Source organism: Lates calcarifer, linkage group LG6 (assembly GCF_001640805.2).
Source record: "Lates calcarifer isolate ASB-BC8 linkage group LG6, TLL_Latcal_v3, whole genome shotgun sequence".
NCBI lineage: Eukaryota > Metazoa > Chordata > Actinopteri > Centropomidae > Lates > Lates calcarifer.
Window position 1 is genome coordinate 2,534,087 of NC_066838.1, and position 14,440 is coordinate 2,548,526.

Below are 14,440 nucleotides of genomic sequence, written 5' to 3' on the forward strand. Positions count from 1 at the left end.
GTCGCTGCCTCTGTTCTCGTGTGTGCGGTTTGGTGTCAGCCCGTGCGATGAAGTTGGCGAGCCTGGACAGAGTGTCTGCTGCCGTCCTGGAGCGGCTGAACGACTCCGGGGCCCTTGTGGTGCTCCAGCTGACTCCATCCATTCTCCACTTCCAACAAGCTTCTCTTCCACTGAAGTGCACACAGCAGAACTTTAGCTTAGATTAGCTTGGAAATTACACAAATAAAAGGTTATCACACTCCGCAGTGTTTTGTTAAATATATATTTAAATAGTACCAAGCTGCTGTAGCCTGACACTGTAGTCAGCAGCTCGTCAAGTTTGTTAGGGAAACGAGAAGTGTGCCTTCTTGTTAGCTTGCTGCTCGGTCTTGCAAATATTATCGATTACTGGTAGCTGGGTTTCATTTTTTTCAGGCACTCAGTTAAATAATAACTGAACTGCTAGAGGTGCATTTAGTGAGAAGTCAAAGCTACATGGCAGAGAGCTTACTAACGGTACCCCGTGACCAAAGGGACCACAGACAGGCTTCGTGTTTGACTAACGTTAGCTTGTAGCTAGCTGCGCTAACAGGTTAGAAATGCTCATTTTCCTAGGCTAAAACAGCTTACCTCGGCACTCAGACAAACACGGTGCGACGAGTATACCGCCAGCTGGTTAAATCCAGACGGTCTGTTGTGTTAAAAATTGGGCTCGTTACCACAAACCACACTGACATAGCTGCAAAAGTGAAACCGAAGTTTGTGTGTGTGTGAAGGGGGTGGGGGGTACTTCACTGAGCTGTCAGGGTCACTTCCGATACGTCACTTGCTCAGCTGAACCCAGTTGTGCTGAATTACACCTTTGCTGCTGTCAGAGTGAGTTCATTTGTTGTGGCACACAACACACACATTCTACATTTTAGCACTTGTATAACAATAGTTTAATATAAACAAAACGTTAACATACAGCAGGTACTGTAATAATTTATTATTTCTTAATTTAAGGCTGAAGCCAGCAGTGACTATTGAAGCACTCTAAAACAGACTGTATTGGCCCAGAAACGATTTGGCAAATTATTATCGAACCATAAGCATGAACACTTCTGAAACAAATCAAAGGTTTTCATTTTGTCAGCCTTTAGTTATCAACATCATGTTTGAGGACAAATGACTTTTACATGAGCACAGCATGGAGTGAACAAATACCTCATGGTAGGGACACAATCAGTTGGTGCACCTGAATGAAGAAAACCTACTTAAAGGCTAAAGGCATACTGTAACACTCACAAAACATTCAGAGTAAAACAACATTGATGAACACATACAGGTGGCTTAATAATGCAAAAAACTGAGAAGGAATGAATGAAATACAGGTCTCCTTCACTAACTCAATTTCAGTACCACAGCATCTTCAGCAGTACCATAAAGTGACTAAGACTTCAATGTATGGTTGCACCAGCACATTTCACAGGGCCTGGATAATTCCTGGACATGCATTAAGACTTCTCATGACTAATCATGGAAAATGTTTCAATTCAATTTGTTGTAGTCTACAATGACCAGAATAAAAGCCGGGCATCTAGTGCACAGCAAGTCCCAATTTTAAACATTGCTACAGTCAAACACACATCCAAAGGCTAATGCTTGTGATTTTTAAAACATACATTTTGTTATAATTATCACTGGTAATGAAGGTAGATGAGTAACAGTAACACACAATCCCCACCCACACCCTGAAACATACACACACCCCCACAAAAAATGCAGCTACAAATAGACAAAGGGAAAAATTCCAGATATGCAAGCATCCAAACCTGAACCTGAAACAAATGTAAAACACAAGCATTAAAGACAAAGCATTTATCCATGTTCCACTTTAAAAGAAAGGAGTACATTACAAATGCTCATAACAAAGGCATCTTCATATATTCTGAGCTGCATTGTGTCCACAGGTAAGATGGTGTGACTAAATATCTATCAGTACCAACAAGCATCGACAGGGGCATTTCCTCTATTAAAAAATATCCCCAGAAACAGTTCTAAACTGAAATTGAACATTTTCACCACTTTCACCATTATTATATGTAGTTTTTACAGTGGTTGTGGCACAGGTTTTTTAGAAGACTGCTGCTCTCCTTGTTACGCATACAAATTGAGTTGGTAACATAAACACTCCTGAGCCAAAAGGCCAATTGTATTTCAGCTGTCTAAAACAAAAAAAAAGTTGTCTAAAAATTGGATTCATCTAAGTCAGTTCCAACATGAAATTACAACTATTTCAGCTGACATATGAATGGGAAATTCCAAACCTGCATTAGCACATTCTCCAATTTTCCTGATCTATTCAGAGGCAGAAATTGCTATTCTAAAAAATCCTCTAGATCAGCTAATTCATCATGAGCAAGAAGGCAAACTGATAGCAAATGAGTTCCTCCACCTTCAACCAAAGCAACCTGAAATGAAACACAGTATCTACTGTTTGCTACTGTTAAAACATCAGTACTGGCAACCAATTAAAGTGACTAATTGAGGCCCAAACTATGGACGATGATTAGTTGATTGTACGATGCAGATTTGGTAACCCTGAACCAAAAAGATATGTCTACTCACAAATTAGCTGTCTTAGCTGAAAAAGTGAGAGGAAACCCAAACTCCATCTTATTTAGAACAGCTCAACAGTGTCAGACTAAACAGGTTTTAAAAGAGAAAGTGTTGTAGTTGCCTGGTTTATAATATTTTTCCCTTGTAAAACATCTACTAAAACAAATCTGCAAAAAAATATAATCTGTTGATACCATCTGTCACTAAAAGGATGATCTCACAAACATTCATCATCCCTTTATATTACAGCATGTACAGTGTACTCTTTACTTTAGAGACAATCAATGTTGCATGACCAAAAACAGTAGAAGTAAACCAAAATGGCATGGCTATGGTTATTCATACTGCAACAGTCCACTGATACAGTGCAGTGCGTTGACTGCAAATAGTCTCTTATTCACTGAGCTCTATGGCTGCACCATAAACCCAAATCCAATGTGATAATCAGTAGACTACATTTTCACAGGATAAGTTTAGTGGCTCTGAGATAACACCCTGCAGGTCTCCTGGAGCTGCACCTGAATACACCAGTCTCCTCCAGGTTACCGCAGAGACAACACTATATGTCTGGAGTTTCACATATAGTATGTGTCCATCCAGACGCAGTCTAGTTTGATCCTATGTTTGCTGTGATGTGGACGCCCCAGGCCTATCTCCTGTAGTGGCTGGGTGCATCTGCAAACATGTACTTCAGTCTATAAGCTTCAGCCAGGAGGAGACCCACTTCTTCGTTCCCCCAGTGGATTGTCGGAACGTTCTGCAGTAGCATAAGAAGACCCTGAGGAGCAACAGGAAATAATTTCAAGATATCAAGACATCTATTTAGCAGTTAATAAGAGAGTATGTATAGCATTTCAGAAATACATAAAGTATGTGGGTTAGCTCTAGCTCTGACACAGTGGGATCAGGTGTGCATGTACACCGCTGCTGTGCAGTTTATACACTGCAACCTGTATGGAAGTAAAGGCTGTTGCTGGGCAAGTTCAAATCCACATTTGCTAGCTATAAGTCAGTTAACACAGTCAGTAACTTTGATCCAAAGAAACATATCTTAATATGTGGTGGGGTCAGGCCATATGACCTCCTCAAAATGTGGACTTGTGCTCCCAACTTGTTGCCCAAATTCAATTAGTCATTTTCCGGTGTAAGAATTCAATTCAAGTGAAGAAAATCAAGCTATTCAAATTGAACCAGGGAAATTGGGGCCTAACTTGAATATGTGGGAAATCAAGCATAAACAATCAAGCCTCAATTTAACTGTCATGTGTTTCAAGAAAGGGAAGTTGAGATGAACAAAACAGAAAAGTGTGAAAGTGTCTACATCAAATTCAGTCATGTAATACTTGACCCTCAAACGCAGGCAATTCAAACCACATTAACTCAGATGCCTTTTCAAGTAAAATATTTAACACTATAATCATGTGGTAGTTACATCAGAATTCAGTAGTGACAATATTTCAGAATTATGAATTCAGTTGCTCATAAATGTTGCATATCAAATTGTTACGGTCTTTCTTAGCGTCTATACAAATAAATATGTGTCCTTACAATAAACATGTATGTCACTATCATCTGTTGGCACTGCTCGCAACAGCTAGTGGTTACTTTCTTAGACATGTGTGAGTGACTATAAACACCCTGTTACCTGAAAGTCAACCATCGAGAGAATTTCTTTGCGCCACTCGATGAGGAAAGCAGCACAGACATAGAGGTGGAAGTGGGAGAAACCTTCTGCTTCCGCCTGTGAAAAACAGAACAATATTACAGCATAGCTTTATCTACTATCTAAGTTACAAGCAGAGACAATCAGGGTGACCAAATCTGACCCAACTCTGGAACCTAGGAAATGTAACAAATACTGTGAGATGGACCATGTTTGCAGCAGTGTGAGAGCCAGAGTGTGTTTTCAGGCTGCAGATTGTGCTGCTGTCAGACTGGATTACTTTTATGTTGTAAAGGTTTGATGATGGTGTACACTCTGCAGTACCTGGTAAGTGTCCCAGAGACGAATAGTGCACCGAAGTGGCAGTTCTCTCATCAGCAGATTGTTCATCCAACGGAAAGCAAACTGCAGGTACTCCACCTCATACTTCTTGAAATGATTGTGAATGTCCTCTGTAGGTAGACCATAGACCCCCCCACACCACACCACACACACACACACACACACACACACACACACACAGTCTTCTGTCACTTTCTGCATGAATGAGCTCATAGTAAATGAGAACAAAATGAGGAGGAATGAGCAGAGCATGTCACAGAAAGCTACAGTAATGGATGACAGCTGACAGGAATCCACTTACCATCTATCCTGCTGACCAGCTCCTCTAAAGCTTTCACTTTATTCTGGATTCCAGGCTGAGCAAAAGTGTAGTTGTCCTGAAAGCGAATCAGTTTCAGTAAACTCGCACATTTTATTGTTTTATGTTCATTGAGACATTTGTGTGTGAGCAGACCTGTATTCCATCCAGCAGCTTGCTCATGCACCAGAAGCTGTCAGCTTCAATGTTTCTCTGGGTGTCCAGAGGCAGCGCTGCCACGTCAAAGTTCTCCACGTCCTCCGCTGGAACAGTAAACAGCATGAATGATACACAAATCATCTGACTTATACAGATGAACATCTGCAGAGGACTGTTTATGACCCTGAATGTGGTAAGAACATCAGTAAAATCTAGGTACATAAAACAGACCATCATATGGCAAAAAACGCTGAGATATGGCATGAGATATTTTGGTCTTATCTGAATATAACGGGGTTCTATGCTGGAATTTTCCTGACAGTTACTTACTGACAAACTCAGACAAGAAGACAACAAAGAAGGGTGTGACCAGATCATTGATTCCCTGGACATAGCCACTGGCTGGGTGACGGATGGCCCAGATAAAGAGGATACGCTCAAACACCTGAGGAGGAAAAGACAACAACAAAATGTTCAATTACCAGATGTGTGCACCAGATTTACTATGAGATTCCAAGGCAAACACCACTGGGATTATTTTCATTATGATTCTTAACTTTCAGTTTGAGGATTTCTTGCATACAGCAAGTGACTTTGAATCACAGTGTTTTACGATAAGCTCAGTGTATACAACTCTTGATAAAGAGCCAGACAGACAAACACATTTATTATTATGTGTACAGATCACTGAATCAATATGACATGAGTTTACAAGAATTTCTCCTGATGTCAGCATCACTCTGGTGAGTATTTGATTACTGTCAAAAGTATTGCAATGAGTGTCTATTACAGTAGTGTAAACTGTAGTTTAATGTCTTTTGTCTTGCAGCATGAGTGTAGCACTGTAGCTTGCTGTATTTTTGATGATTAAAGGGTTACTCTTATGATTCAATAATCTACTACTCTACTGCTACTTTGGGGATAGACAAGAGATAGATTAAAGAAGAATGGTTTAAATTGAAATCTAACTGAGATATCCTGACTTTTAGTTTCTAATATTGATCAAGCTCCAAAAATACTGGAGCCAACATTTTCCACTATACAACAAACAACACGTGGCCTGGCAAAGGCCCACATCTTTTAAGCTCTATGCAGTTTGTAACACAGGCTTTCCATTATAAATATTTCGTTTTATTATTGACGTACATGTTTGATGGTTGGTGTGTTGAATAAAACAAATTGGTTGATAAAGAAACTGATCTACTAAACTCATGTACTGGAAAACAAGATGATCATTTTGTCTTTTTTTTTAAAATATAGGATATTTTGAAAATAGGATTTACTGAAGTGTACAATCAGACTCTTGACTATGTTATCTATATTTACACTAATATAACACTGCGTATCTCATACGTCATACTTACACTGCATCATTTCAATAAAACCTCTACATAAATTGTATTTCTCAAAAATTCCTGATTCCTGTTCTGATGAGAATTACTCACTGTGTGGTGGCATTTTTTACTATAAATGGAACAATAATCAAAATTTAGTGATAAACATACAGTATGTAATGTTGTGATGGTCTAATAAAGTGATTGAGTGATGTGAGTACAGCTTTTTGTGTTAAAAAACTCTGCTGTGATAACTAAGAAAAAGTCTAATACTCTAATAACCTGGGCTGAATACCTGGTGTATATGTAAATAAATAAAACTGATATTTAATCCTGCTGTTATGGGTTACATCAGACAAAACTCTTAACATACATAAAACCAAACTTCAATATGAATTCTATATTAGCTATAGTCACAAGATGATGATATCATTACGATGAAACTCATTGTTGATATTCACCCAACCCTAATTAGGCTGTTTAGTAAAGCTACATAAAATCACCATTTGAGGAACACACCACACTCAGTGGAGTTCTTCTTTCCAGTAAAGTTATTCTGTAGTGTTCTAATTTGATGCTGCTTCTTCCTCAATGGCTAGCAAATACAGTGCCATAGTAAAACATCATACACAGTTATATAAGGTAGTATCCATGGTATGTATCTCACCAGAGCTGTAGAGTCTGGATCTGTGATCACACATTTATTACTTTGATTATTATTACAATTTCCTTACATCTCTACAGGTCGAGGCAGATGGCCGACCACCCTGAGTCCGGTTCTGCTTGTATTTGCTGTAAGTGGGAATTGTTGGGTCTTGACGAATAATATTATAAGGAGTACTGTCTAGACCTGCTCTATGAAAAGTGCCCTGAGGTAACTTCTGTTGTGATTTGGCATTCTAACCCTAACCCCAGCATGAGGACAGACAGACACAGACACACACACATACAATAATCACTCACATGCCACCACCCTCTGCTCTGTAGTTCAGATCTTACCTCCTGTACCACAGGCTGCTGGAACAAGGGAATCAGAGGGTTGGTTCTTGGAATGTCAATGTGTATCTAACAGGAAGAAAGATTATTGAGATGTCAAACAGGATAATCAAAGCAGATAACATGTTTGTGCATGTTTCCTTTAAAACATAACATGGTGTTTACTAATTTTCTGAGATGAGCAGTAGCAGTCTCAAAGTTTATCTCAATTTTGTAACTGTAGTATTACCTGTCTGTATGTGTCTTTATAGTGCTCATCTGTTCTGGAGTGGTAATACTGCTCTATGAAACCAAAGTATTCTTCTCGCTTCCTTTTTAGCACCAGCTCTCTGCGTTCCTTGTTGGCCGGCAGATAGCCCTGTCAGAGAGAAAAGAGAGAAGAGAGAGGGCCAATGAGAAGAAACTTTTTTGATTATGTGAACAGTTTCAGAGGAACAGAACAGGCTGGCCATTTGAGATAAGAGAAAAGCGAGCAGATAAGGTTGCCTGGAAGGATAAGACTTTTCACATTATGTGAGCATTTTTTATGCAAGTAGCTACAGAGAAGCTAGACAATGTCACTTGGACTATTGAGACAGGATACAGAGAAGAGTGTGTGATATTGAAAAACTGAAGGTAATGAGACGTACAGAGAGAAGTCTCCATGTGATGGGCCGGACTTCTCTTGGTATGCCCGACCAGCTGTGCTTCCGGAGTTCCTCTATAACAGCACGGAGCAAGATATAAACATTATCAACGCTTTTTTCAGTCTTTAGAAAACCACAGCAGAGATCAACACACTGATACAGACAGTATATTCAGCTGGTTGTAATTTACCTAGATCAGTGTTGGGACTAGCAAGCAAATGCTTGAATTTGTCCAGCCGGCTCTTCTCCCGCACTGTCATGGGTGGTGCACCTGACGCGTTCTGGTCCGAGATGCGAGCCACCAGTGGAATGATGGGACGAACTGGGAGAGACTGCTGCTTCTGCAGCGTGGAGTGAACTGTAAAGGGCAGTACAAGAAAAATAGGTAAATCTTAATAATATAGTAAAGTGCCTTATTAAAAAAGAAGGAACCACAATGTTAAAATAACAGTCATCAAAACCCCTTCAACTGACACGAAATGTTCAACTAATGACCCTCCATACAAAGCTATGGCAAATATGGGCATATATGAGCATATATATGGGCATATTGTATGATATATTTAATTAATCATTATGAGTTTATGAGTCTTCACTTTGTTGCCCCATGTACTTCTATAGTTAACACGTCATCTTAGGAATGCTTGGACTTCCCATTTAAATACTGGGGCAGCAGATAAGATCTGAAATGGGATCAGAGAAGTAGATTATAAACTGAATAAACAAATAAATGCAGCTTATCTATAGGCTCCACTAGCAGTAGTGTCATTATATGAGGGTTTCTTTCATTTAGTTTTTCCTATGTCCACTAACAAACATTAATATAAAGCATGGTTACAGCCAAAACAATATATATACATTTAAAATGGAAATCACCAGATTCTCCATATTAAAATGGTTACACCAAAAGCTTTTTTCATCCAAACAGAACAGCTGAATTGAATTATCTTTTTGACGACAGATGTTGAAACATCTATTTATCTTTGATCCATTTAATGAACCTTTTTTACTGGCGACAGACCACCTCCTACGTTTTTTATAATTTTGAAAAGTTTGTCTTTTTAAGCATGCATGTGATTTTTTTGTCCAACTTTTTAATCTATGATGTCCTTCCTCGTGGCTTATAAAACAGTACAAGCAAATAAAAAAGCAAAGAAACAAAAACTCCAAAAAGCAATAAAACACATGAAATGGCATCTACCATCCAGGTGACCAGTGAATACCCTCACTATTCACAGCAGGTACGCTGGGCTGATGAATAGCCTGCCACTCAGGACATATAGGATTATTAGTATTTGTCATTCATGAGAAGGTAAACTTTAATTACTTTTTATTCACAAAGACAATTCAAATACCTTAATTGTCATAAGTCATAGTCATGTGTCTGAAAACACACTGGGGATAAGAGCATTTAGAAAAACATTTTCTGTACAGTACAATGTCTTGCACATGCTAAGGGCCCGATATAATCCCTGTGGTCCTGACAGTAATGTGAGGTCCCTCCTGATAAAGTCTGTAAGTAGCTTCACCTGATAAGCTGCTCTGTGGTTCTTAGTGCAGAATGATACTGCAGCACATTAGTCAGATACCTGAGGACGAGTTGAGGTGGGCCTCACTGTTGGACTTGACAACCTTGCCATTGACATGCTCGCAGTCTGCATCGTCCTCCTGAACATCTTGGAGGTTTTGAGCTTCTGAGCTAGGAAAAGCCAGTTTGTGTGACATCCTGTTTTCTGTGTCACCTGCCTGATTCTGCAGTGGCTGTGAGAACAAAGGAAACACATTAGAATATCTCATTTCAATGCCAACTCAATGCCTGCAGTTGCACAGTGATAAAAATGATGCCTTGTGACCACCTGGTTCTGTGTGGACGTAGAGTGCAGGCCTGATGGCAGGGTTGAGGCTGGGGCAGGGGTCCCCAAGAAATCTTCGTCTTCCTCATCGTCGATGTCCCAAGCATCGTTGGTGCTGCGGGCAAACTCATGGAAGCTCGAGGCCTTTTTAGACTTGAGATTGTTGAACTTGAGCTTTGTGTCTTTGGGATACCTGCAGGAGGACAGATCCAGAGGTCAAACAGTCTCACTCATGGCAACACTCATAGTTACAATACAGCAAACTCTAGGAGATGATAGCAAAAATAAAACAGAACTGAAAATTCAACAAAAAAGGGCAAGAAAACACTGCAATTCTGTCACATAGACTGGACTATATAAATCTTAACACTGGCACAGTACTGGTGCATGCAAATGACACATGTTCAAGTCCTTGCAGCATGGAAGAATCAGCTGCAAAACAAGGTTGAAAATGGGAGGGACAAAAATAACATGCATCCACGAGGATGACATGACGCCATGCAGTCCAGTTGTGTTAAGCACTCACGTGCGTCGCAATCGTGGGTCGAGAGGCGGATGCTGTGCTCCATAAACTGGTTGTACACTGTAGAAGATGACGTGAAATGCTGTCACCTCTGTGCAGAGAAACACATGCAGCTTCCAACTCTTTGACCTAGCTAGTGCTAACAGTCCAAGAAGAACTTTTCAGAGGATCTATGCATTAATTATTGTTCAGAGGAATCTTAGCAGACACTGCAGTGTTGCTCTTTCTACACATATTTCTCCTATGTTAATAATTACAGTAAACTGATCAATCCCTTTAAAATCAGAATCAGAGTGATCATACAAGGGAAAGAACCACAAATGGAAATGACACTCTGCTCTAGTTTAAATTTATACTGTGTCTATAATTATTAAAAGGAAAGGAGGTTGATAGTGTGCACATCCACCCCCTGCTCTATACACATTACAGCAAGACCAATGCACACAAAAGAAAAGGAGATGTTGTCCGCACGCTCAAATTTGCAGTTTGGGATTAACTTGAAATTTGTGTCAATGATGTGCCAGTGATTTTGTTTCATGAAGCTTGAAGCACAGTGGGGAGTATTTTGAGAAGCACAGAGACAGCAAATATAGGCTCATATTCTGCCTTCCATTAAGAAGATGACAGCTCAGTTCTTCCCTAAACCAGTTTTATTTAGACTGTCAGTATTTAGTGAATATTGAACAGAACTAGAGGACAGCTTGCACAGCCCCCATGTTCTTCACCACCCTGTGGTGGGCATTATGTTCAGCGGATGTGAGAATCTTAATGCTCAGCTTCTTTCCAACTCTCTAGCGACCCAAAGCAGACACAGTGAAGAGTCGTAGGATGGGATCAGGGCCAGGCCCACAATTGCCAACAACATACCTTTCCTTATGATATCTGTGTCTGTGTCCACAGCACAAATCAGATATTAGCTATAGTCTTGTAAACAGATAATTTACCTATAAATCATCTATTCACTTTTCAGACTGACAGCTTTCAGAAAAAATTACTGGTTGTTCTTTGACGTAAGCCCTCCATTTTTTACAGAGTGGTTATAAAGGATAGATAAAGGATAATTTAACAACACCTTCCTATGAATATACTTCTTTTTTCACAACAGTGGTGGTCTAATGGTAAATCTACCATTACAATTTCTCCACAATGTTTTCTGTCAGTATATCAGACTTTTCATCAATGATAAGCACTTCATTAGAAACAGCTGAGAAACTTTTATGTGAATATCACAAAGCAATATATATCACTACAAGTATGTAGATTTTGTCAAACTTCTCAAGTCTGAGGCTAAAAGATGTCAACCTAATTCATTCCATTTGCATTAATAAATGGAGAGTGAGCCTGGTGGCGGAGAACTAGACTTACTGATTATCTGACAGTGCCAGAGTCTCTTGTTTACCAGCCTCAGCCTTGTTTTATCAGGAGTGGCTCAAGGACAGGCTGGAAGACTTTCTTGTTTAAACATATGTTTATGTTTGGGTTTCCAGCCTTCCACCCACCACAGTTTGAGAGAGATCTGTGTGTGTAACAAAGGCAACAACGCCCTCTCCTTAGAGATCCTCTCCTCTCAGATTTCCAAAACACATTGCCCTCCCTTCTGCCTGCTCCGCCCTCACTGCCGGGCAGTTGCATGGAGCCAGGGCAGGATAACCACTCACAAGAGTCTTCACAGACATGTAGGCCAATAAAGACATAAACACAAACACATGAATGGGTCATGTCTTATCAACAAGAAGTTCATTTTCTACGAGTGTGCAGAGTGAGGAGAATAAAAGCAAAGAGAGTATGAGAATACCTGCAGATGCTCAGAGCCAATAATAACCCATTACTGTGATGGCAACTGAGCAAGCTCTACAGGCTGAGACTAGCCTCACCCCTGTTTAATGCCTCTCATAACAGTTACAATCAAGTCACAGTGGTAAATGCAAAATAACTAGCCAGAGAAAACCTTGAGGATAGTTTAACAACACTTGTGTAATCCTCAAAGACCCTTCTAACCATTTTGATGAAAAAACAGATATTACATTAGAGGAGTTTTTTTTTTTTACCTATTATTTATGACTGCCTGGCCTAATTGAAACAAAGATGGCAGTAGAAAATTACACATGAATGTAAACCAAAATAAGAAGGTGTGTATGTTATGAGTTCTATTTATCTGTAGTGGTATGACCTTGTATTGTTTTAGATTTTCATAAAAAATAATGCATTACATTCTTCTTGTGTTGTACAAATATATCAGGGACATATGCCATGGTAAGTCTATGTTCAGAGAAACAAATGCAAACAAACCGTCATTTTAAGTCAAATGTAGTGAATGGTTACACATGAGAGCCACTAACTGGGGCTACTACTTCATTTCAGTAACATAACATAATTTTTTCAATAACACCTTATATAATCCGAAGCTACTTTGTAAGCGTTTCCTTCGTTTCCCCAGCACACCAAAGACGAACTATGACCTGGCCAAGGGCTTCTTGTGGATGAGCTACTGGCCATCTTAGTCATCAATAAAACTCCCACAAAAAGAGGATGTATTTCATTTAACTTCTGCTCTTGCTACTCATCTAACAAAATCCACAAAGAGATTACAAAATGAGAGCTCTGAGATTACTGTAATGGTCCTCGTCAACACGGAATAGCCTTCCTCAGTGGCCTCTGCAGCTAGCCTATAATGTGTATCACTAATAATAAGAAAGCATATGGCGGGCGATGCACGGACTGTGACAGCTGACACCTCCACTCCACTGAGCGTTAGAAACCGCAGAGAGGGGAGATGGAGGTCCGTCTCTCTCAGCTGACACATACTCAAACAGTACGGTGGGAAGGTCTGAGAAGTCTGGAAGTGAGTGTGATAAAACGCACAACTACAACATAGTCAACTAATGATCACTCTTGTGGTATTTACAGTAACATCTAATACGTTCAAGTCAGCTGAAGAGCTCAGCGTTGAGCTAGTAGGACAACATTCACTTAATTTTGAGTTGACTCAGGCTAACAGAAGCTACTAATACGTTTCTGTACTAACCGTCGGCGACTTCTCAACATCATTTGAAGAATATCCCCGTGAAACTTACTAGAAGAATGTAACTTGGTACTGCCTCGATAAGAAAGAGAGTTACGAAAACACACCTTCCGGGAACCTTTGCGTTTCTCCTCCAAAAATTGATCCTGTTCTCGGTGGCCATACTCGGATAATACAACCCCCTTCAGACGGACACCGACACCGGGTCCTCACATGAACAAACCACGGCAAAACTGCTTCCGTGTTTCAGTGGCGACAACTCAGGCCCGTTTGGCTCCTTCAGGTCTGCTCCCTCATGGGTTTAAACGGCCAAAAGATAGAGACATTTAGTTTTAAAATGCGATGATGTGTGGTAAAGAGCACTGGAAGCCGCCATCTTGGAGTACAGCGACCACAGCGTGTGATTGGCGGGTGGGTCGAACAGGTGCAGTGAAAGTGGCCAATAGGATGAGCCGGTGAAGTGACAGTCGGGGATGCTCGAGAATAGACAAACACAGACACGGGGGGTATGTTTAAAACTGTCGTTAGGGGAGAGTTTGTAGTTTTCAAGTAGTGTTCTAAGGCAAAGGCATTGTTTGAAGCCCAGCTATAATGATGCCTGCATGTTGTTAGATGTTTTACTCGACCAGTCAGATGGTTTAATGGCTGAAGAGGCCCTCCTTCAACAGGAGGATATAGGTTCAAACGGATCGACCCCCGAGAGACAGGTGACCCAGGATAATCTGTGACCTGACCTGATCAGGCGTTTAAGTGCGACTGGTATTGCCACTGGAAACGTTTTTTTTTTTTTAATCTTTCTTTGACACGTTATGTATTTCAGAGATTAAATGATCGATTGTTGACGAGCAAAAAAATCAATAGGAAATGTGTTACATTTTTCACGCAAAAATAGACACAATTTGCTGGTTACACCTTAACGGTGTGGTTCTGTTTTATATAATGGCCGGATTAATTTCCTGGACGGCCCCAGAGCAAAGATGTGTTGTTGGGCACTTAACGACCCCCAGTGTACATGGCTGTGACATTATTTATTCATTGTTTAGA

General features: G+C 40.2%; 1 protein-coding gene across 2 annotated transcripts; it reads right to left on the minus strand.

Annotated features, from left to right (window-relative positions):
• Positions 1-889: 889 nt before the first annotated feature.
• tbc1d22b (TBC1 domain family, member 22B) lies at positions 890-13,811 on the minus strand. 2 transcript variants are annotated; one of them, XM_018679330.2, is made up of 14 exons: positions 13,504-13,811; positions 10,378-10,434; positions 9,855-10,044; positions 9,588-9,759; positions 8,189-8,356; positions 8,002-8,072; positions 7,602-7,730; positions 7,376-7,441; positions 5,373-5,487; positions 5,040-5,146; positions 4,887-4,962; positions 4,568-4,695; positions 4,226-4,321; positions 890-3,358 (listed from the first exon to the last, which is right to left on the minus strand). In XM_018679330.2, the coding sequence occupies exons 1-14, from the start codon at positions 13,557-13,559 to the stop codon at positions 3,230-3,232; spliced, it is 1,560 nt and encodes a 519-aa protein (XP_018534846.1). In that variant the 5' UTR covers positions 13,560-13,811; the 3' UTR covers positions 890-3,229. The 2 variants fall into 2 exon arrangements, with proteins under 2 accessions (XP_018534846.1, XP_018534854.1); XM_018679338.2 differs by lacking the exon at positions 10,378-10,434 and having other exon boundaries at positions 13,504-13,808.
• Positions 13,812-14,440: the final 629 nt, after the last annotated feature.